Here is a 24,440-nt window from a genome sequence, read left to right as displayed (position 1 = left end):
ATGGGCACAAAGGATTTCTTAGATTTTCTGAGTGGCCATGATATTGTGGGGATTGCGGAGAGCTGGGCGGGAAGCGAGGTTTTTGAAATTAAAGGGTTTGTCAGCTTTTGGAAAGAAAGAAGAAGAATCGCAAGATTCGGTAGGAATCCGGGGGGACTAGTAATCTATACAAGGGAGGGAATGAGCAGAAAGGTGATTGAGATAAGGACGGGCATGAAGGAGGTAATATGGGTAGGAGTGAGAGGGCACAATGGCGTGCAGGTCCAGATATGTATGGGCTTTGTGTATAATGCGCCCCAAAGCTCAAGGTGGTTTAATCCCAATTTTACAACCGAGTTGGAGGAGGACTTGAAGATGTTGAGGGACCGGTTCGTGGAGACGGAATTTTTAATAGTGGGGGACATGAACAGTCGGGTGGGGACAAAGCAGATAAACCTGCCACACACGTGGGGCTGCTTTAATGAGGTGGACAAGGGCTATGAAAATCTGTTTTGCGGTAGATCGAGTAAAGACCGAATGTGTAATGAGGAAGGAAGGAAGCTCGTCGATTTCTGTGAAAGGAACCTTCTAGAAATGCTGAATGGAAAATACGGCGAGGACACGGAGGGGGAGTTTACTTATGTCAGCCAGCTGGGGAAGAGTGTCATAGACTATGCTCTGTTGTCGGAGGGGTTGGTGGGGGAAGTGGTGGATTTCAGAGTAGGGACGGAAATTCTTAGTAGTCATATGCCGTTAACCATAATAATTAGGCGCGAAGAAGAGGGAGAGGTAGTTAAGGACACAGAGGTCGCAGGGCCGAAGCGAAAGATAGTTAGATACAAATGGAAGGAAAGCTGGAAAGATTACTTCATGGAGGCTTTGAGGGATAATAGGAGTGTTTTATGCATGCATGAAATACAGGTCATGGCTCAGGAGGGGGAGGTTAATAAGATGGTAGATATGTTGTACTCCATGGTGAAGAGAGCGGGGATCAAAATGGGGTGGACAGGGGTTAAGCATAGAGGGGGAAGTCATTGGTTCGACGAGGAGTGCAGGGAAAACAAACGACTAGCCAGATGGGCCTTGAGAGAGTTTAAGGCGAGAAACGACGAAGCGAGTAGAGCAAGGTATTGGGAAGCTAGAAAAATGTACGAGGAGATAATGAAGGAAAAGAAGCGGGTTTGGCAAGAGAAGGAGTCTGAAAGAATAAACGATTTGGTAAGGCATAAAGAGATAAAGAAAGTATGGGAGTCCATAAGGGACATAGTGGCGAAAAAAGTTTTTAGGAATGAGGTAAATCCAACTGCGTGGGTGAACCACTTCCATGATCTGTTCGCTAGGGCAGCTGAAGGGCGATTGGTTTACCCAACGCAATTGCTGGGCTCCCAATACATAGAGGAACTGGATAGGGACTTTACGGCAGAAGAAATTAGGCAAAGTATATCAAAAATGAAAAATGGGAAAGCCACTGGCGTCGATGGGATACCAGTCGAGATGTGGAAAATGTTTTGCACCGTGGAAGGAGGAACTGAAACTTTAACAACTTTGTTTAATAAAATTAAGAAGGGGAAAGATTTCCCAGCAGAGTGGGGAGTTGCAGTTATCAGTCCAATTTACAAAGGGAAGGGTAAGAAGAATGAGCCTAATAGTTACAGAGGCATTTCGCTTCTGACGGTGATAAGCAAGATATTTTCTAGCGCCTTGGCTGGTAGGCTGAGAGACTGGCTAGTAGGTAATAAGATCCTGTCAAGGTACCAAGCGGGATTCGTAAAAGGGAAAAGAACCACAGATAATATCTTTATTATCAAAACCGCAATTGACAGGTATCTAAGCGTTAAAAGAGGCCGTATATACTGGTGTTTGGTGGACCTGGAAAAAGCCTTTGACGCGATTGATAGGAAGGCCTTATGGTTTAAAATGAGACGGAAGGGAGTGAGTGGAGGAATGGTTGAATGTATCAAGAGAATGTATGAGGGAACCAAATTTTGTGTGAAGTGTGGAGAAAACGAAGTGACGGACCTGGTTGAACAAAGTAGAGGTGTTAGGCAAGGGTGCAGTCTGAGCCCCTATTTGTTTAACATTTTTATTGATGATGTTATCGACTATATCCAGGAAGGAAACATACACGCGCCTGTGATAGGGGATGAATCAATTCCGGGGTTGTTGTTTGCGGATGATTTAGCATTTGGGTCGTTTACGGTGAACGGCTTGCAGAAGGGAATCAACCAAGTGGCGAAGTACTGCAAGGAATGGAACTTGAAATGCAACTTGGAGAAGACGAAAGTGTTGGTATGCAAGAGGGGAGGGAAATTGAGAAAGGATGAGAGGTGGTTTATGAATGGCAAAATAATAGAAACAGTGAAGGAAATATGCTACCTGGGTGTGACCCTGGAAAGCACAGGAGGGTGGGCTAAACAAAAGGCTAAAGTAGTGGCGAAAGGGAAGCAGGCCTTAGTGGCGATAGATAAGTGCTTAGCCAGAATGCCACATATGAGGATAAATATTTTAGAAAATGTATACGAGATGGTATGTGAATCGAGAATGATGTATGGGGCGGAAATATGGGGATTAGAGGAGGGATGGAAAGAAGTTGATGTAATCCACGGGAGATTTTGTAAGAAGGTCCTAGGGATACCAAGGGTCGGAGCAAATGGGGTAGCCGAAGTGGAACTGGGGAGAGACAGCAGGAGGAGCAAGGTTTTAGGGTTGGTCACAAAATTTTGGTTAAGGATTTTGCAAATGGACAGGGATGATTTAGTAAGGAGATGCTACGACTGGCAGGTACTGAACTTGAAAATTGGGGGATGGGCTAAGGGGGTAAAAGAGGAATTAGATAAATTAGGGTTGGGGTATATTTGGCAGGATCCGCAAGGAAGAAGTGTGGGCAGGACGTGGGAAATTTTAAAGGAAAGGTGCAACGCCATAGAAAGACAGAACGTTTTTGCTAAAATTAGAGAAAAGAGATCTCTGGCGTTGTACGGGGAGATGAAATCAGGGTGGGGTAAACAGGGCTACATTGGTTGCTGTACGAGGGTGGAGAGAGAGGGATGGGCATGGTTCAGAGCGGGTATTTGGAAGCTGAGAGGGATGAGGGGGGGCATGGATGGGAAAATATGCCCTTTATGTGGGGCGACAGAAAGCGAGATTCACATACTATTAAAGTGTACGGAAACCGGGAGGTGGAGGGAACAGCTCCTGAGGAACAAGTGGTTCACCGTTGGCGAAGAGTTGGCCTTCAAGAAAATTTTAAGCACTACGAATGACACGGAGGTCAGGGATGTAGGGAAATTTCTGTACAAAGTAAGATGTAAAAGACAGGTCAAAATTAGGAATTTAGAACTGCCACTGAGATAGAAGGCACGAGAACAATAAGAAAGAGTTATGTAAATAGTATTAGGGATTAAGGAATAGTCATGTAGAGTAGCATTAGTGAATAGTTGTAGTAAGCAGTAGTGCTAATAGTGCTACGTATGTAAGGACTGTGGCCGTGAAAACCTGGTGTTAGGCGGCCACAGATCTCTGTATATAGTCTAAACCAAATATATTATATTATATTAAAAAAAAAAAAAAAAAAATATGCCTTTGAAACATTGACTTTCGGATAACTTTCAAAAATTAAAAGTTCTCTATCCTGCAAACCCTTGGAATTACAATGACGTCACTTTGAAATGAAGATGACATATCTGTTACCTTAAACTGACATCAGTTTTGACCTTCAGGTTCCTACAGATCGGGAGATATATGCCTTTGAAAAATTAACTTTCGAATAAATTTCAAAAATTAAAAGTTCTCTATCCTGCAAACACTTGGATTAACATTGACGTGACTCTGACGTGACGATGATATATACGTAACCTCAAACTGTCATGAGTTGCGTCTCTCAGTTTCGTAGATATCGGGAGATATATGCCTTTGAAAAAGTGAGTTTCGTATACCCCTGAAAAATTAAAAGTTCTCTATCCTGCAAACACTTGGACTTACATTGACGTGACTCTGATATGACGATGACATTTACGTTACCTGAAACTGACATGATTGTTGTCTCTCAGTTTCCTACATATCGGGAGATATATGCCTTTGAAAAATTGACTTCCGAATAACCTTCACAAATTAAAAGTTCTCTATCCTGCAAACCGTTGTACTTACATTGAAGTGACTTTGACATGACGATGACATATATGATACCTCAAACTGATATAAGTTTTCTCTCTGAGTTTCCTGCAGATCGGCAGATATATGCCTTTGAAAAATTGACTTTCGAATGCCCTTCAAAAATTAAAAGTTCTCAATCCTGCAAACCCTTGGACTTATATTGACGTGACTTTTACATGACGATGACATATATGTTCCCTCAAACTGACATGAGATTTGTCTCTCAGATTCCTACAGATCGGGAGATATTTGCCTCTTCAAGAATTGACTTTCGAATAATCTCGAAAAATTAAAATGTCTCTATCCTCCAAACCCTTGGACATATATTGACGTGACTCTGACATGAAGTTGACATATACGTTCCCTTAAAGTGACATTAGTTTTTTCGCTGAGATTCCTACAGATCGGGAGATATTTGCATTTTCAAAAATTGACTTTAGAATAATCTCGAAACATTAAGATGTTTGTATCCTCCAAACCTTTCGACTTACATTGACGAGACTCTGACATGAAGTTGACATATACGTTCCCTCAAAGTGACATAAGTTTTGTCTCTCAGATTCCTACAGATCGGGAGATATTTGCCTTTTCAATAATTGACTTTCGAATAATCTCGAAAAATTAAAATGCCTCTACCCTCCAAACCCTTGGACATACATTGACGTGACTCTGACATGACGTTGACATATACGTTCCCTCAAAGTGACATAAGTTTTGTCTCTCGGATTGCTACAGATCGGGAGATATTTGCCTTTTCAAAAATTGACTTTCGAATAATCTCGAAAAATTTAAATGTCTGTATCCTCCAAACCCTTGGACATACATTGACGTGACTCTGACATGAAGTTGACATATACGTTCCCTCAAAGTGACATAGGATTTGTCTCTCAGAATCCTACAGATCGGGAGTTATTTGCCTTTTCAAAAAATGACTTTCGAATAATTTCGTAAAATTACTATGTCTCTATCCTCTAAACCCTTGGACATACATTGACGTGACCCTGACATGACGATGACATATATGTTCCCTCAAAGTGACATAAGTTTTCTTTCTGAGATTCCTACAGATCGGAAGATATTTACCTTTTCAAAAATTGACTTTCGTATAATCTCGAAAAATTAAAATGTCTCTATCCTTCAAACCCTTAGACATACATTGACGTGACTCTGACATAAAGTTGACATATACGTTCCCTCAAAGTGACATAAGTTTTGTCTCTCAGATTCCTACAGATCGGGAGATATTTGCCTTTTCAAAAATTGACTTTCGAAAAATCTCGCAAAATTAAAATGTCTCTATCCTCCAAACCCTTGGACATACATTGACGTGACTCTGACTTGACTCTGACATATACATTCCCTCAAAGTACATAAGTTTTGTCTCAGATTCCTACAGATCGGGAGATATTTGCCTTTTCAAAAATTGACTTTCGAATAATCTCGAAAAATTAAAATGTCTCTATCCTCCAAACCCATGGACATACATTGACAAGACTCTTACATGACGATGACATATACCTTCCCACAAAGTGACATCAGTTTTGTCTCTCAGATTCCTACAGATCGGGAGATATTTGCCTCTTCAATAATTGACTTTGGAATAATCTCGAAAAATTAAAATGTCTCTATCATCCAAACCCTTAGACATATTTTGACGTGACTCTGACATGAAGTTGACATAAACGTTCCCTTAAAGTGATATAAGTTTTGTTGCTGAGATTCCTACAGATCGGGATATATTTGCCTTTTCAAAAATTGACTTTCGAATAATCTCGAAAAATTAAAATGTCTCTATCCTCCAAACCCTTGGACATACATTGACGTGACTCTGACTTGACGTTGACATATACGTTCCCTTAAAGTGACTTAAGTTTTATCTCTCAGATTATTACAGATCGGGAGATATTTGCCTTTTCAAAAATCGACTTTCGAATAATCTCGAAAAATTAAAATGTCTCTATCCTCTAAACCCTTGGACATACATTCACGTGACCCCGACATGACGATGACATATATGTTCCCTCAAAGTGACATAAGTTTTGTTTCTGAGATTCCTACAGATCGGAAGATATTTACCTCTTCACAAATTGGCTTTCGAATAATCTCCAAGCATTTAGATGTCTCTATCCTCCAAACCCTTCGACTTACATTGACGTGACTCTGACTTGACTCTGACATATACGTTCCCTTAAAGTCACATAAGTTTTGTCTCTCAGATTCCTACAGATCGGGAGATATTTGCCTTTTCAAAAATCGACTTTCGAATAATCTCGAAAAATTAAAATGTCTCTATCCTTCAAACCCTTAGACATACATTGACGTGACTCTGAGATGAAGTTGTCATATACGTTCCCTCAACGTGACATAAGTTTTGTCTCTCAGATTCCTACAGATCGGGAGATATTTGCTTTTCAAAAATTGACTTTCGAATAATCTCTAAAAATTTAAATGTCTCTATCCTCCAAACCCTTGGACACACATTGACGTGACTCTGACATGAAGTTGACATACACGTTCCCTCAAAGTGACATAAGGTTTGTCTCTTAGATTCCTACAGATCGGGAGATATTTGCCTTCACAAAAATTGACTTTCGAATAACCTCGAAAAATCAAGATGTCTCTATCCTCCAAACCCTTTGACATACATTTAAGTGTCTCTGACATGAAGTTGACATATACCTTCCCTCAAAGTGACATAAGTTTTGTCTATCAGATTCCTACAGATCGGGAGATATTTGCTTTTTCAAAAATTGACTTTCGAATAATCTCGAAAAATTAAAATGTCTCTATCATCCAAACCCTTGGACATACTTTGACGTGACTCTGACTTGACTGTGACATATACATTCCCTCAAAGAAACATAAGTTTTGTCTTTCAGATTCCTACAGATCGAGAGATATTTGCCTTTTCAAAAATTGACGTTCGTATAATCTCGAAAAATTAAAATGCCTCTATCCTCCAAACCCTTGGACATACATTTACGTGACTCTGACATTGAAGTTGACATATACGTTCCTTCAAAGCGACATCAGTTATGTCTCTCAGATTCCTAGAGATCGGGAGATATTTGCTTTTTCAAAAATTGAATTTCGAATAATCTCGAAAAATTGAAATGTCTCTATCCTCCAAACCCTTGGACATACATTGACGTGACTCTGACATGAAGTTGACATATACGTTCCCTCAAAGTGACATAGGATTTGTCTCTCAGAATCCTACAGATCGGGAGATATTTGTTTTTTCAAAAAATGACTTTCGAATAATCTCGTAAAATTACTATGTCTCTATCCTCTAAACCCTTGGACATACATTGACGTGACCCTGACATGACGATGACATATATGTTCCCTCAAAGTGACATAAGTTTTGTTTCTAAGATTCCTACAGATCGGAAGATATTTGCCTTTTCTTAAATTGACTTTCGAATAATCTCGAAAAATTAAAATGTCTCTATCCTTCAAACCCTTAGACACACATTGACGTGACTCTGACATGAAGTTGACATTTACGTTCCCTCAAAGTGACATAACTTTTGTCTCTCAGATTCCTACAGATCGGGAGATATTTGCCTTTTCAAAAATTGACTTTCGAATAATCTCGAAAAATTAAACCCTTGGACATACATTGACGTGACTCTGCCTTGACGTTGACATATACGTTCCCTCAAAGTGACATAAGTTTTGTCTCAGATTCCTACAGATCGGGAAATATTTGCCTTTTCAAAAATTGACTTTCGAATAATCTCGAAAAATTAAAATGTCTCTATCCTCCAAACCCTTGGACATACATTGACGTGACTCTGATTTGACTCTGACATATACATTTCCTCATAGTGACATAAGCTTTGTCTTTCAGATTCCTACAGATCGATAGATATTTGCCTTTTCAAAAATTGACTTTCGAATAATCTCGAAAAATTAAAATGTCTCTATCCTGCAAACCCTTGGACATACATTGACGTGACTCTGACAGGAAGTTGACATATACGTTCCCTCAAAGTGACATAAGCTTTGTCTTTCAGATTCCTACTGATCGGGAGATATTTGCCTTTTAAAAATTGACTTTCGAATAATCTCGAAAAATTTAAATGTCTCTATCCTCCAAACCCTTGGACATACATTGACGTGACTCTGACAGGAATTTGACATATAAGTTCCCTCAAAGTGATATAAGTTTTGTAATTCAGATTCCTACAGATCGGGAGATATTTGCCTTTTAAAAATTGACTTTCGAATAATCTCGAAAAATTCAAATGTCTCTATCCTCCAAACCCTTGGACATACATTGACGAGAATCTGACATGAAGTTGACATATACGTTCCCTCAAAGTGGCATAAGTTTTGTCTCAGATTCCTTCAGATCGGGAGATATTTGCCTTTTAAAAATTGACTTTCGAATAATCTCGAAAAATTCAAATGTCTCTATCCTCCAAACCCTTGGACATACATTGACGTGACTCTGACAGGAAGTTGACATATACGTTCCCTCAAAGTGACATAAGCTTTGTCTTTCAGATTCCTACTGATCGGGAGATATTTGCCTTTAAAAATTGAATTTCGAATATTCTCGAAAAATTAAAATGTCTCTATCCTCCAAACCCTTGGACATACATTGACGAGAATCTGACATGAAGTTGACATATACGTTCCCTCAAAGTGGCATAAGTTTTGTCTCAGATTCCTACAGATCGGGAGATATTTGCCTTTTAAAAATTGACTTTCGAATAATCTCGAAAAATTCAAATGTCTCTATCCTCCAAACCCTTTTACATACATTGACGTGACTCTGACATGAAGTTTACATATGCGTTCCCTAAAAAGTGACATAAGTTTTGTTTCTAAGATTCCTACAGATCGGAAGATATTTGCCTTTTCATAAATTGACTTTCGAATAATCTCGAAAAATTAAAATGTCTCTATCCTTCAAACCCTTAGACATACATTGACGTGACTCTGACATGAAGTTGACATATACGTTCCCTCAAAGTGACATAACTTTTGTCTCTCAGATTCCTACAGATCGGGAGATATTTGCCTTTTCAAAAATTGACTTTCGAATAATCTCGAAAAATTAAACCCTTGGACATACATTGACGTGACTCTGCCTTGACGTTGACATATACGTTCCCTCAAAGTGACATAAGTTTTGTCTCAGATTCCTACAGATCGGGAAATATTTGCCTTTTCAAAAATTGACTTTCGAATAATCTCGAAAAATTAAAATGTCTCTATCCTCCAAACCCTTGGACATACATTGACGTGACTCTGATTTGACTCTGACATATACATTTCCTCATAGTGACATAAGCTTTGTCTTTCAGATTCCTACAGATCGATAGATATTTGCCTTTTCAAAAATTGACTTTCGAATAATCTCGAAAAATTAAAATGTCTCTATCCTGCAAACCCTTGGACATACATTGACGTGACTCTGACAGGAAGTTGACATATACGTTCCCTCAAAGTGACATAAGCTTTGTCTTTCAGATTCCTACTGATCGGGAGATATTTGCCTTTTAAAAATTGACTTTCGAATAATCTCGAAAAATTTAAATGTCTCTATCCTCCAAACCCTTGGACATACATTGACGTGACTCTGACAGGAATTTGACATATAAGTTCCCTCAAAGTGATATAAGTTTTGTAATTCAGATTCCTACAGATCGGGAGATATTTGCCTTTTAAAAATTGACTTTCGAATAATCTCGAAAAATTCAAATGTCTCTATCCTCCAAACCCTTGGACATACATTGACGAGAATCTGACATGAAGTTGACATATACGTTCCCTCAAAGTGGCATAAGTTTTGTCTCAGATTCCTTCAGATCGGGAGATATTTGCCTTTTAAAAATTGACTTTCGAATAATCTCGAAAAATTCAAATGTCTCTATCCTCCAAACCCTTGGACATACATTGACGTGACTCTGACAGGAAGTTGACATATACGTTCCCTCAAAGTGACATAAGCTTTGTCTTTCAGATTCCTACTGATCGGGAGATATTTGCCTTTAAAAATTGAATTTCGAATATTCTCGAAAAATTAAAATGTCTCTATCCTCCAAACCCTTGGACATACATTGACGAGAATCTGACATGAAGTTGACATATACGTTCCCTCAAAGTGGCATAAGTTTTGTCTCAGATTCCTACAGATCGGGAGATATTTGCCTTTTAAAAATTGACTTTCGAATAATCTCGAAAAATTCAAATGTCTCTATCCTCCAAACCCTTTTACATACATTGACGTGACTCTGACATGAAGTTTACATATGCGTTCCCTAAAAAGTGACATAAGTTTTGTTTCTAAGATTCCTACAGATCGGAAGATATTTGCCTTTTCATAAATTGACTTTCGAATAATCTCGAAAAATTAAAATGTCTCTATCCTTCAAACCCTTAGACATACATTGACGTGACTCTGACATGAAGTTGACATATACGTTCCCTCAAAGTGACATAACTTTTGTCTCTCAGATTCCTACAGATCGGGAGATATTTGCCTTTTCAAAAATTGACTTTCGAATAATCTCGAAAAATTAAACCCTTGGACATACATTGACGTGACTCTGCCTTGACGTTGACATATACGTTCCCTCAAAGTGACATAAGTTTTGTCTCAGATTCCTACAGATCGGGAAATATTTGCCTTTTCAAAAATTGACTTTCGAATAATCTCGAAAAATTAAAATGTCTCTATCCTCCAAACCCTTGGACATACATTGACGTGACTCTGATTTGACTCTGACATATACATTTCCTCAAAGTGACATAAGCTTTGTCTTTCAGATTCCTACAGATCGATAGATATTTGCCTTTTCAAAAATTGACTTTCGAATAATCTCGAAAAATTAAAATGTCTCTATCTTCCAAACCCTTGGACATACATTGACGTGACTCTGACAGGAAGTTGACATATACGTTCCCTCAAAGTGACATAAGCTTTGTCTTTCAGATTCCTACTGATCGGGAGATATTTGCCTTTTAAAAATTGACTTTCGAATAATCTCGAAAAATTTAAATGTCTCTATCCTCCAAACCCTTGGACATACATTGACGTGACTCTGACAGGAATTTGACATATAAGTTCCCTCAAAGTGATATAAGTTTTGTAATTCAGATTCCTACAGATCGGGAGATATTTGCCTTTTAAAAATTGACTTTCGAATAATCTCGAAAAATTCAAATGTCTCCATCCTCCAAACCCTTGGACATACATTGACGAGAATCTGACATGAAGTTGACATATACGTTCCCTCAAAGTGGCATAAGTTTTGTCTCAGATTCCTTCAGATCGGGAGATATTTGCCTTTTAAAATTTGACTTTCGAATAATCTCGAAAAATTCAAATGTCTCTATCCTCCAAACCCTTGGACATACATTGACGTGACTCTGACAGGAAGTTGACATATACGTTCCCTCAAAGTGACATAAGCTTTGTCTTTCAGATTCCTACTGATCGGGAGATATTTGCCTTTTAAAAATTGAATTTCGAATAATCTCGAAAAATTAAAATGTCTCTATCCTCCAAACCCTTGGACATACATTGACGAGAATCTGACATGAAGTTGACATATACGTTCCCTCAAAGTGGCATAAGTTTTGTCTCAGATTCCTACAGATCGGGAGATATTTGCCTTTTAAAAATTGACTTTCGAATAATCTCGAAAAATTCAAATGTCTCTATTCTCCAAACCCTTTTACATACATAGACGTGACTCTGACATGAAGTTTACATATGCGTTCCCTAAAAAGTGACATATGGGTTGTCTCTCAGATTCCTACAGATCGGGAGATATTTGCCTTTTCAAAAATTGACTTTAGAATAATCTCGAAACATTAAGATATTTGTATCCTCCAAACCTTTCGACTTACATTGACGAGACTCTGACATGAAGTTGACATATACGTTCCCTCAAAGTGACATAAGTTTTGTCTCTCAGATTCCTACAGATCGGGAGATATTTGCCTTTTCAAAAATTGACTTTCGAATAATCTCGAAAAATTAAAATGCCTCTATCCTCCAAACCCTTGGACATACATTGACGTGACTCTGACATGACGTTGACATATACGTTCCCTCAAAGTGACATAAGGTTTGTCTCTCGGATTGCTACAGATCGAGAGATATTTGCCTTTTCAAAAATTGACTTTCGAATAATCTCGAAAAATTTAAATGTCTCTATCCTCCAAACCCTTGGACATACATTGACGTGTCTCTGACATGAAGTTGACATATACGTTCCCTCAAAGTGACATAGGATTTGTCTCTCAGAATCCTACAGATCGGGAGATATTTGCCTTTTCAAAAATTGACTTTCGAATAATTTCGTAAAATTACTATGTCTCTATCCTCTAAACCCTTGGACATACATTGACGTGACCCTGACATGACGATGACATATATGTTCCCTCAAAGTGACATAAGTTTTCTTTCTGAGATTCCTACAGATCGGAAGATATTTACCTTTTCAAAAATTGACTTTCGAATAATCACGAAAAATTAAAATGTCTCTATCCTTCAAACCCTTAGACATACATTGACGTGACTCTGACATAAAGTTGACATATACGTTCCCTCAAAGTGACATAAGTTTTGTCTCTCAGATTCCTACAGATCGGGAGATATTTGCCTTTTCAAAAATTGACTTTCGAAAAATATCGAAAAATTAAAATGTCTCTATCCTCCAAACCCTTGGACATACATTGACGTGACTCTGACTTGACTCTGACATATACATTTCCTCAAAGTACATAAGTTTTGTCTCAGATTCCTACAGATCGGGAGATATTTGCCTTTTCAAAAATTGACTTTCGAATAATCTCGAAAAATTAAAATGTCTCTATCCTCCAAACCCATGGACATACATTGACAAGACTCTTACATGACGATGACATATACCTTCCCACAAAGTGACATCAGTTTTGTCTCTCAGATTCCTACAGATCGGGAGATATTTGCCTCTTCAATAATTGACTTTGGAATAATCTCGAAAAATTTAAATGTCTCTATCCTCCAAACCCTTAGACATATATTGACGTGACTCTGACATGAAGTTCACATAAACGTTCCCTTAAAGTGATATAAGTTTTGTTGCTGAGATTCCTACAGATCGGGAGATATTTGCCTTTTCAAAAATTGACTTTCGAATAATCTCGAAAAATTAAAATGTCTCTATCCTCCAAACCCTTGGACATACATTGACGTGACTCTGACTTGACGTTGACATATACGTTCCTTCAAAGTGACATAAGTTTTGTCTCAGATTCCTACAGATCGGGAGATATTTGCCTTTTAAAAAATCGACTTTCGAATAATCTCGAAAAATTAAAATGTCTCTATCCTCCAAACACTTGGACATACATTGACGTGACGCTGACATGAAGTTGACATTTACGTTCCCTCAAAGTGACATAGGATTTGTCTCTCAGAATCCTATAGATCGGGAGATATTTGCCTTTTCAAAAATTGACTTTCGAATAATCTCGTAAAATTTCTGTCTCTATCGTCTAAACCCTTGGACATACATTGACGTGACCCTGACATGACGATGACATATATGTTCCCTCAACGTGACATAAGTTTTGTTTCTGAGATTCCTACAGATCGGAAGATATTTACCTCTTCAAAAATTGACTTTCAAATAATCTCGAAAAATTAAAATGTCTCTATCCTTCAAACCCTTAGACATACATTGACGTGACTCTGACATAAAGTTGACATATACGTTCCCTCAAAGTGACATAAGTTTTGTCTCAGATTCCTACAGATCGGGAATTATTTGCCTTTTCAAATATTGACTTTCGGAAAATCTCGAAAAATTAAAATGTCTCTATCCTCCAAAACCTTGGACATACATTGACGTGACTGTGACTTGACTCCGACATATACATTCCCTCAAAGTACATACGTTTTGTCTCAGATTCCTACAGATCGGGAGATATTTGCCTTTTCAAAAATTGACTTTCGAATAATCTCGAAAAATTAAGATGTCTCTATCATCTAAACCCTTGGACATACATTGACAAGACTCTGACATGACGATGACATATGCGTTCCCACAAAGTGACATCAGTTTTGTCTCTCAGATTCCTACAGATCGGGAGATATTTGCCTCTTCAAGAATTGACTTTCGAATAATCTCGAAAAATTAAAATGTCTCTATCCTCCAAACCCTTGGACATATATTGACGTGACTCTGACATGAAGTTGACATATACGTTCCCTTAAAGTGATATAAGTTTTGTCGCTGAGATTCTTACAGATCGGGAGATATTTGCATTTTCAGAAATTGACTTTCGAATAATCTCCAAGCATTTAGATGTCTCTATCCTCCAAACCCTTGGACATATATTGACGTGACTCTGACATGAAGTTGACATATACGATCCCTTAAAGTGATATAAGTTTTGTTGCTGAGATTCCGTCAGATCGGGAGATATTTGCATTTTCAAAAATTGACTTTCGAATAATCTCCAAACATTGAGATGTCTCTATCCTCCAAACCCTTCGACTTACATTGACGAGACTCTGACATGAAGTTGACATATACGTTCCCTTAAAGTGACTTAAGTTTTATCTCTCAGATTATTACAGATCGGGAGATATTTGCCTTTTCAAAAATCGACTTTCGAATAATCTCGAAAAATTAAAATGTCTCTATCCTCTAAACCCTTGGACATACATTGACGTGACCCTGACATGACGATGACATATACGTTCCCTCAAAGTGACATAAGTTTTGTCTCTCAGATTCCTACAAATCGGGAGATATTTGCCTTTTCAAAAATTGACTTTCTAATAATCTCGAAAAATTAAAATGTCTCTATCCTCCAAACCCTTTTACATACATTGACGTGACTCTGACATGAAGTTTACATATGCGTTCCCTAAAAAGTGACATAAGGGTTGTCTCTCAGATTCCTACAGATCGGGAGATATTTGCCTTTTCAAAAATTGACTTTGGAATAATCTCGAAAAAATTAATATGTCTCTATCCTCCAAACCCTTGGACATACATTGACAAGACCTTGACATGACGATGACATATATGTTCCCTCAAAGAGACATAAGTTTTGTCTCGGAGATTCCTACAGATCGGGAGATATTTGCCTTTTCAAAAATTGACTTTCGAGTAACCTCGAAAAATTTAAATGTTTCTATCCTCCAAACCCTTGGGCACACATTGACGTGACTCTGACATGAAGTTGACATACACGTTCCCTCAAAGTGACATAAGGTTCATCTCTCAGATTCCTACAGATCGGGAGATATTTGCCTTTTCAAAAATTGTCTTTCGAATAATCTCGATAAATTAAAATGTCTCTATCCTCCAAACCGTTGGACATACATTGACGTGACTCTGACATGAAATTGACATATACGTTCCCTCAAAGTGACATAGGATTTGTCTCTCAGAATCCTACAGATCGGGAGATATTTGCCTTTTCAAAAATTGACTTTCGAATAATCTCGTAAAATTTCTATGTCTCTATCCTCTAAACCCTTGGACATACATTGACGTGACCCTGACATGACGATGACATATATGTTCCCTCAAAGTGACATAAGTTTTGTTTCTGAGATTCCTACAGATCGGAAGGTATTTGCCTTTTCAAAAATTGACTTTCGAATAATATCGAAAAATTAAAATGTCTCTATCCTTCAAACCCTTAGACATACATTGACGTGACTCTGACATGAAGTTGACATATACGTTCCCTCAAAGTGACATAAGTTTTGTCTCTCAGATTCCTACAGATCGGGAGATATTTGCCTTTTCAAAAATTGACTTTCGAATAATCTCGAAAAATTCAAATGTCTCTATCCTCCAAACCCTTGGACATACATTGACGTGACTCTGACAGGAATTTGACATATAAGTTCCCTCAAAGTGATATAAGTTTTGTAATTCAGATTCCTACAGATCGGGAGATATTTGCCTTTTAAAAATTGACTTTCGAATAATCTCGAAAAATTTAAATGTCTCTATCCTCCAAACCCTTGGACATACATTGACGTGACTCTGACAGGAATTTGACATATAAGTTCCCTCAAAGCGATATAAGTTTTGTAATTCAGATTCCTACAGATCGGGAGATATTTGCCTTTTAAAAATTGACTTTCGAATAATCTCGAAAAATTCAAATGTCTCTATCCTCCAAACCCTTGGACATACATTGACGTGACTCTGACATGAAGTTTACATATGCGTTCCCTAAAATGTGACATAAGGGTTGTCTCTCAGATTCCTACAGATCGGGAGATATTTGCCTTTTCAAAAGTTGACTTTGGAATAATCTCGAAAAAATTAATTTGTCTCTATCCTCCAAACCCTTGGACATACATTGACGTGACCTTGACATGACGATGACATATATGTTCCCTCAAAGAGACATAAGTTTTGTCTCGGAGATTCCTACAGATCGGGAGATATTTGCCTTTTCAAAAATTGACTTTCGAGTAACCTCGAAAAATTTAAATGCTTCTATCCTCCAAACACTTGGGCACACATTGACGTGACTCTGACATGAAGTTGACATACACGTTCCTTCAAAGTGACATAAGGTTTATCTCTCAGATTCCTACAGATCGGGAGATATTTGCCTTATCAAAAATTGTCTTTCGAATAATCTCGATAAATTAAAATGTCTCTATCCTCGAAACCGTTGGACATACATTGACGTGACTCTGACATGAAGTTGACATATACGTTCCCTCAAAGTGACATAAGTTTTGTATCAGATTGCTACAGATCGGGAAATATTTGCCTTTACAAATATTGACTTTCGAATAATCTCGAAAAATTAAAATGTCTTTATCCTTTAAACCCTTGGACATACATTGACGTGACTCTGACAGGAAGTTGACATATACGTTCCCTCAAAGTGACATAACTTTTCTCTCAGATTCCTACAGATCGGGAAATATTTGCCTTTTCAAGGATTGACTTTCGAATAATATCGAAAAATTAAAATGTCTCTATCCTCCAAACCCTTGGACATACATTTACGTGACTCTGACATGAAGTTGACATATACGTTACCTCAAAGTGACATAAGTTTTGTCCCTCAGATTCTTACATATCGGGAGAAATTTGCCTTTTAAAAATTTCAGTTTCGAATAATCTCGAAAAATTTAAATGTCTCTATCCTCCAAACCGTTGGACATACATTTAAGTGACTCTGACATGAAGTTGACATATACTTTCCCTCAAAGTGACATAAGTTTTGTCTCTTAGATTCCTACAGATCGGGAGATATTTGCCTTCACAAAAATTGACTTTCGAATAACCTCGAAAAATTAAGATGTCTCTATCCTGCAAACTCTTGGACATACATTTACGTGACTCTGACATGAAGTTGACATATACATTCCCTCAAAGTGACATAAGGTTTGTCTCTCAGATTCCTACAGATCGGGAGATATTTGCTTTTTCAAAAATTGACTTTCGAATAATCTCAAAAAATTAAAATGTCTCCATCCTCCAAACCCTTGGACATACATTGACGTGACTCTGACTTGACTCTGACATATACATTCCCTCAAAGTGACATAAGTTTTGTCTTTCAGATTCCTACAGATCGAGAGATATTTGCCTTTTCAAAAATTGACGTTCGAATAATCTCGAAAAATTAAAATGTCTCTATCCTCCAAACCCTTGGACATACATTTACGTGACTCTGACATTGTAGTTGACATATACGTTCCTTCAAAGCGACATAAGTTTTGTCTCTCAGATTATTACAGATCGGGAGATATTTGCCTTTTCAAAAATTGAATTTCGAATAATCTCGAAAAATTAAAATGTCTCTATCCTCCAAACCCTTGGACATACATTGACGTGACTCTGACATGACGATGACATATATGTTCCCTCAAAGTGACATAAGTTTTGTTTCTGAGATTCCTACAGATCGGAAGATATTTGCCTTTTCAAAAATTGACTTTCCAATAATCTCGATAAATTAAAATGTCTCTATCTTTCAAACCCTTAGACATACATTGACGTGACTGCGTCATGAAGTTGACATATACGTTCCCTCAAAGTGACATAAGTTTTGTCTCAGATTCCTACAGATCGAGAAATATTTGCCTCTTCAAAAATTGACTTTCGAATAATCTCGAAAATTTAAAATGTCTCTATCCTCCAAACCCTTGGACATACATTGACGTGACTCTGATTTGACTCTGACATATACATTTCCTCAAAGTGACATAAGCTTTGTCTTTCAGATTCCTACAGATCGAGAGATATTTGCCTTTTCAAAAATTGTCTTTCGAATAATCTCGAAAAATTAAAATGTCTCTATCCTCCAAACCGTTGGACATACATCGACGTGACTCTGACTGGAAGTTTACATATACGTACCCTCAATGTGACATAAGTTTTGTCTCTCACATTCCTACAGATCAGGAGATATTTGCCTTTTAATAATTGACTTTCGAATAATCTCGAAAAATTTAAATGTCTCTATCCTCCAAACCCTTGGACATACATTGACGTGACTCTGACAGGAATTTGACATATAAGTTCCCTCAATGTGATATAAGTTTTGTAATTCAGATTCCTACAGATCGGGAGATATTTGCCTTTTAAAAATTGACTTTCGAATAATCTCGAAAAATTCAAATGTCTCTATCCTCCAAACCCTTGGACATACATTGACGTGACTCTGACAGGAAGTTGACATATACGTTCCCTCAAAGTGACAAAAGCTTTGTCTTTCAGATTAATACTGATCGGGAGATATTTGCCTTTTAATAATTGAATTTCGAATAATCTCGAAAAATTAAAATGTCTCTATCCTCCAAACCCTTGGACATACATTGACGAGAATCTGACATGAAGTTGACATATACGTTCCCTCAAAGTGGCATAAGTTTTGTCTCATATTCCTACAGATCGGGAGATATTTGCCTTTTAAAAATTGACTTTCGAATAATCTCGAAAAATTCAAATGTCTCTATCCTCCAAACCCTTTTACATACATTGACGTGACTCTGACATGAAGTTTACATATGCGTTCCCTAAAAAGTGACATAAGGGTTGTCTCTCAGATTCCTACAGACCGGGAGATATTTGCCTTTTCAAAAATTGGCTTTGGAATAATCTCGAAAAAATTAATATGTCTCTATCATCCAAACCCTTGGACATACATTGACGTGACCTTGACATGACGATGACATATATGTTCCCTCAAAGAGACATAAGTTTTGTCTCGGAGATTCCTACAGATCGGGAGATATTTGCCTTTTCAAAAAATGTCTTTCGAGTAACCTCGAAAAATTTAAATGTTTCTATCCTCCAAACCCATGGGCACACATTGACGTGACTCTGACATGAAGTTGACATACACGTTCCCTCAAAGTGACATAAGGTTTATCTCTCAGATTCCTACAGATCGGGAGATATTTGCCTTTTCAAAAATTGTCTTTCGAATAATCTCGATAAATTAAAATGTCTCTATCCTCGAAACCGTTGGACATACATTGACGTGACTCTGACATGACTATGACATATACGTTCCCTCAAAGTGACATAAGTTTTGTATCAGATTGCTACAGATCGGGAAATATTTGCCTTTACAAAAATTGACTTTCGAATAATCTCGAAAAATTAAAATGTCTTTATCCTTTAAACCCTTGGACATACATTGACGTGACTCTGACATGAAGTTGACATATACGTTCCCTCAAAGTGACATAACTTTTTCTCTCAGATTCCTACAGATCGGGATATATTTGCCTTTTCAAGAATTGACTTTCGAATAATATCGAAAAATTAAAATGTCTCTATCCTCCAAACCCTTGGACATTCATTGACGTGACTCTGACATGAAGTTGACATATACGTTCCCTCAAAGTGACATAACTTTTTCTCTCAGATACCTACAGATCGGGATATATTTGCCTTTTCAAGAATTGACTTTCGAATAATATCTAAAAATTAAAATGTCTCTATCCTCCAAACCCTTGGACATTCATTGACGTGACTCTGACATGAAGTTGACATATACGTTCCCTCAAAGTGACATAACTTTTTCTCTCAGATTCCTACAGATCGGGATATATTTGCCTTTTCAAAATTGACTTTCGAATAATATCGAAACATTAAAATGTCTCTATCCTCCAAACCCTTGGACATACATTGACGTGACTCTGACATGACGATGACATATACGTTCCCTCAAAGTGACATTATTTATGTTTCTCAGATTCCTACAGATCGGGAGATATTTGCCTTTTCAGAAATTGACTTTCGAATAATCTCGAAAAATTAAAATGTCTCTATCCTCCAAACCCTTGGACATACATTGTATAGCCGCTCAGTAATAAGAGCTTCGCTCCTTGGTAATCACTTGACTCTTTTCAGGGGTGTTAACGGTATGTAACTCCCGACAACTAGAAGCTTCCTTTATCGCTGAATATAATACTTTATTTATACACAATTTAATTATTTAAGAATAATTGCAGATGTGCATATGATAATACTTGGCTTTAGCCACAAGACGATGATCTCAGAACTGTTGGGTTTGCGTGCGGCTGCCTCAAAAGTTTGTTGAAGTGTCCCCTCTCAACCTATTTAATGCGTAAGTTCCAGCAACATTATCTGCTGGGTCACAATGAATCATAAAGTCTAACTGACTTTCTACACATTTATGCCATAAATGTTGAAGTATGACACTTGAGACTACAACCAATTCACACCAGTTTATTGCCCTGGTGTAGAAACACAAGACTCCTGGGAACCGAAGGTCCTCGGACGTCTTTGTCTTAAACAGTTAGGTATATGCCATGATCTAGAAGTCAACATGCCAGTATTACCCTCCAAACACAACAACAAGTTAGAATTTTGAAACGAAAAGTTAAAAGAAATTCAGCCTAATAAAATAATAAAAGAACTAAATGGTAGGTTCAAATTACCTCAGCAGAAGATGTAATTTGGACCGTTACAACCTCCCCATGTATAATTTTGGTCACTTTCTATCAGAAATGTCCGAGATTATATCTTCTTGCCGCTAGAGCTTCATCTCAATTACACCATATTACATGAAAAAAACCAAAAAAATAAAACACATTACAAAATATAACTACTTGATACATACACAAAATGAAATGAACACTTAACAATTATAGTAGTCATACATATATAAATCCTTTAGGTTACTTGACCTTCACATAGTTGTCTTGATCATTACAACATAACAGTTATCCGTTCACTAAACAATTTCTTAAGCGTTAATTATGAGTTACTTCTAATAATAATATATTACTGGTAGGATTTGACAACAATATTCAATTGTTCTGCTCTTACAATGCACTTATATTGGTATAATTTTGAATATTAAACTCCATACTACAGCTGTTACAATAGTTAAATGATTATTGAGCCCAAATTTATTACAAACAGTGACTACTGATTTCCAAGAAATTTAGTCAACCGCGTGCATTCAAATCAGTCAGTGCTGATTTTCTCCAAATCTGGCTTCAATGAATGTTTATTGAATTGTCCTCTGACTTTCCCATTATTCCCTGAGATTTCATACACCGAAGGTGGAATGATTCTCGTTATCACGTACGGGCCTTCGTACGGACGAATGAACTTGCCCGTAACACCTTGTGCAGCGTTTGAAACAGGTTGACAACGCACAAGCACTTTATCTGACAGCTGAGGATTCCACTTTGCGATTCCCATTTTCCTCTTTTTCTTTCTTTCCAGTGCCTTTGCTTTCATTTTAACGTATGACCGGAGAACCTTAATTTCCAAACTTTCCGCTGGTGGCTTCTGATCTGGGGATTTAACAAAAATTTTCTCGAACATGTCCGGCTTCGGCTCGTCAAACATTAGTTCCACTGGTGTGTAACCTGTCGTCCCACTTACGGATGAATTTAACCAATTCTCGATAAGAGGAATTAATTCAGGCCATTTTCTCTGAGTGATATTACAATATATCCTGCAATATTTAGCTAATTCTCTCATTATTCTCTCTGTGGGGTTGCTCTGAGGATAGCTAATTGGAGAATATCTGACGGAAATGTTTATGTTGGAAAGGGCTTTCTTCCACGATGGTGAGGTAAAGTGGGTGCCATGGTCGGAAAGGATTGATTTAGGCTGGACTACTTGACGGAAATAATGAGTCAACTTATTCAAACAAGCTCTCGTAGTCGCTGATTTAATCGGATAAAGTTTCACGTGTTTCGAAAATACATCCAGACATACCAGAATGTACTTCACTCCTCCACGTCCTGTAGGCAGAGCGCCGTACAGGTCCAAAGACATTAGCTCACCAGGTTTAGATGGCATATGTGACCTAGATTCTACCTCGTAACTCCTGTTAGGATGTTTTACGCGCTGACAGATGTCGCAGTGTGCGACGTATTTGCGAACCTTTCGGCCTAAATCTCTCAGGTAAAAAGTATGAGCTATTTGTGCAATGCATCGATCAGTACCATGATGACCCGATGAAGTATGTACAAAGTTGATCACACGATCTTCCAGGCTGCTAGGAAGAACGGGCCTCCAATACGGGTAGTTTATACCTTTTTGGTATAGGACTTCATTTCTTAGCATGTACTTGTCCAAATAGGTTGCCGCCCCCGAAGCTAGTCTCTCTCTGGCCTTAACTACGTACGGGTCCCTGGCTTGGTGATGCGCTAGATTCTTTAATTCCCCCTTTAACTTGGTATCGATATTCAAGTTTATGGCTGCTACTAACATGCCTCGTGGCTTTCCCATTCCCTTGATCTCTTCTTCAGTTAAGCCCACAGGATTTCTACTCATAACATCTGCAAGGACGTTGTCTGACCCCTTTACATGTACGATGTCAATGTCATATTCTTGAATTTCTAAAACCCAACGTGTAATTCGGTTGGAGGTCAAAGCACATTTCTTCAGGAACGATAAAGCCTTATTATCTGAACACAAAGTAACCATTTGCCCAAAAACATAAAGTCTGAATTTTCTGAGTGCATATACCACGGCTAACAATTCCTGCTCACACGTAGTGAACCTCATCTCAGTGGATGACAACACCCTTGAAGCTGTAGAAACAATGTTGGTAACCCCCGCTTCGTCTGTCCGCATCAGAACTGCGCTAATGCTAAACTTGCACGCGTCAGTGTATACGGCGTAGGGTAGGTCATTATTGGGATGTACTAAATGTATTGTATGTGCAAACCTCGCACGTAGTTCCTCAAAAGCACATTGCATCTCTGTTGTCCACTTCCATTTACTTCCCTTTTTCAACAATGGAAGGAGAGCGCCTACGTAGCCTGCATAATTGATAATAAACCTATTATGAAAGTTACAAGTCCCTAAGAACTGCCTCAAGTGCTTTTGGTTACGGGGTGCAGGATACTTCAAAATGGCGGCTACTCGCTCAGGGTCTGCAGACACACCGGTCTGACTTATTATGTGCCCCAAAAATATAACTTCAGTCTGACAGAACCGACATTTTGCAGCGTTTATGGTGAATCCTGCCTCAGTCAACCTGCCGATCACTATGTTTAAATGCTTTAGGTGGTCTTCAAAGCTGCGCGAAAATACCAATAAATCATCCACATAAAACACAACAAACTCCTCACTATCTGAACCCAGCACAAGTTTCAACGCCCTAACAAATGCTGATAATGAGTTTTTGAATCCATAAGGGACACGTTTGAATTGGTACACAGTTGAATCAAACAGGAAAGCTGTAAAGCGGCGTGAACTTTCTTTAAGGCTAATTTGCAGAAAAGCACTGGTGAGATCTAGTGATGTCATGTACCTTACTCCATTAAAACGCTGTAATAACTCGCCTATAGGGTAAACTCTTTCACGATCTGGAACCATAACAGAATTTATTTTCCTAGCATCTATGCAAAGGCGTGGTTTTCTCCCTTCTTTATACACAATAGTGATAGGATTTATGAACGGAGATTTGCATGTCTCTAAAATATCGTCATCCAACATCTGAGCTATTTGTTCTCTTATAATTGGCCTGACAGCGAAAGGGACCACTCTTGAACTACCCGTGACTGGCTTAAGATCACTTAGTACGAACTCGTACTGAAAGCGGCGACACATACCTGGTTTCGAAGTCAAATACTCCTGGTACTTCAACAACAATTTAATTAAACTCTCTTTCTGAAGACTGTTGAGGTGTGCATTTGCATTAATCAGAGCGGTTACGTCCACAGCTTGCAAAGAACGTGGATCAGGGGAACCTATCCTAGTATTCTGCACCAAAACTGGATACATCAGACCTTCCTCTCCAACTCGTCTCACACTACTATCACAATAAAAACGACGGCTATTTGCTACGTCGAA

The 24,440-nt window shown here is 38.0% G+C and overlaps 1 protein-coding gene across 1 annotated transcript; it reads left to right on the top strand.

Moving 5' to 3' along the window:
- On the top strand, positions 1 to 20,694 carry LOC147871096 (uncharacterized). Its single transcript, XM_087341224.1, has 2 exons — positions 1 to 2,684; positions 20,634 to 20,694. The coding sequence occupies exons 1-2, from the start codon at positions 1 to 3 to the stop codon at positions 20,692 to 20,694; spliced, it is 2,745 nt and encodes a 914-aa protein (XP_087197350.1).
- The last annotated feature ends 3,746 nt before the right edge of the window (positions 20,695 to 24,440 follow it).

The sequence above is a fragment of the Zootermopsis nevadensis genome, unplaced genomic scaffold, assembly GCF_977971745.1.
Source record: "Zootermopsis nevadensis isolate Lab colony 2312 unplaced genomic scaffold, Znev_1.0 Znev_ptg000066l, whole genome shotgun sequence".
NCBI lineage: Eukaryota > Metazoa > Arthropoda > Insecta > Blattodea > Termopsidae > Zootermopsis > Zootermopsis nevadensis.
The sequence above is the reverse complement of the archived record's forward strand: the minus strand, read 5'-3'. Positions and strand labels throughout refer to the sequence as shown.

Bases quoted from the DNA above. Each gene is read 5' to 3' on its own strand.
- LOC147871096 (XM_087341224.1), top strand. From the start codon at position 1: ATGGGCACAAAGGATTTCTTAGATTTTCTGAGTGGCCATGATATTGTG. The intron at 2,685-20,633 runs GTTGGTCACAAA...ACTTGGCTTTAG, and splicing joins AGGAGGAGCAAGGTTTTAGG to CCACAAGACGATGATCTCAG.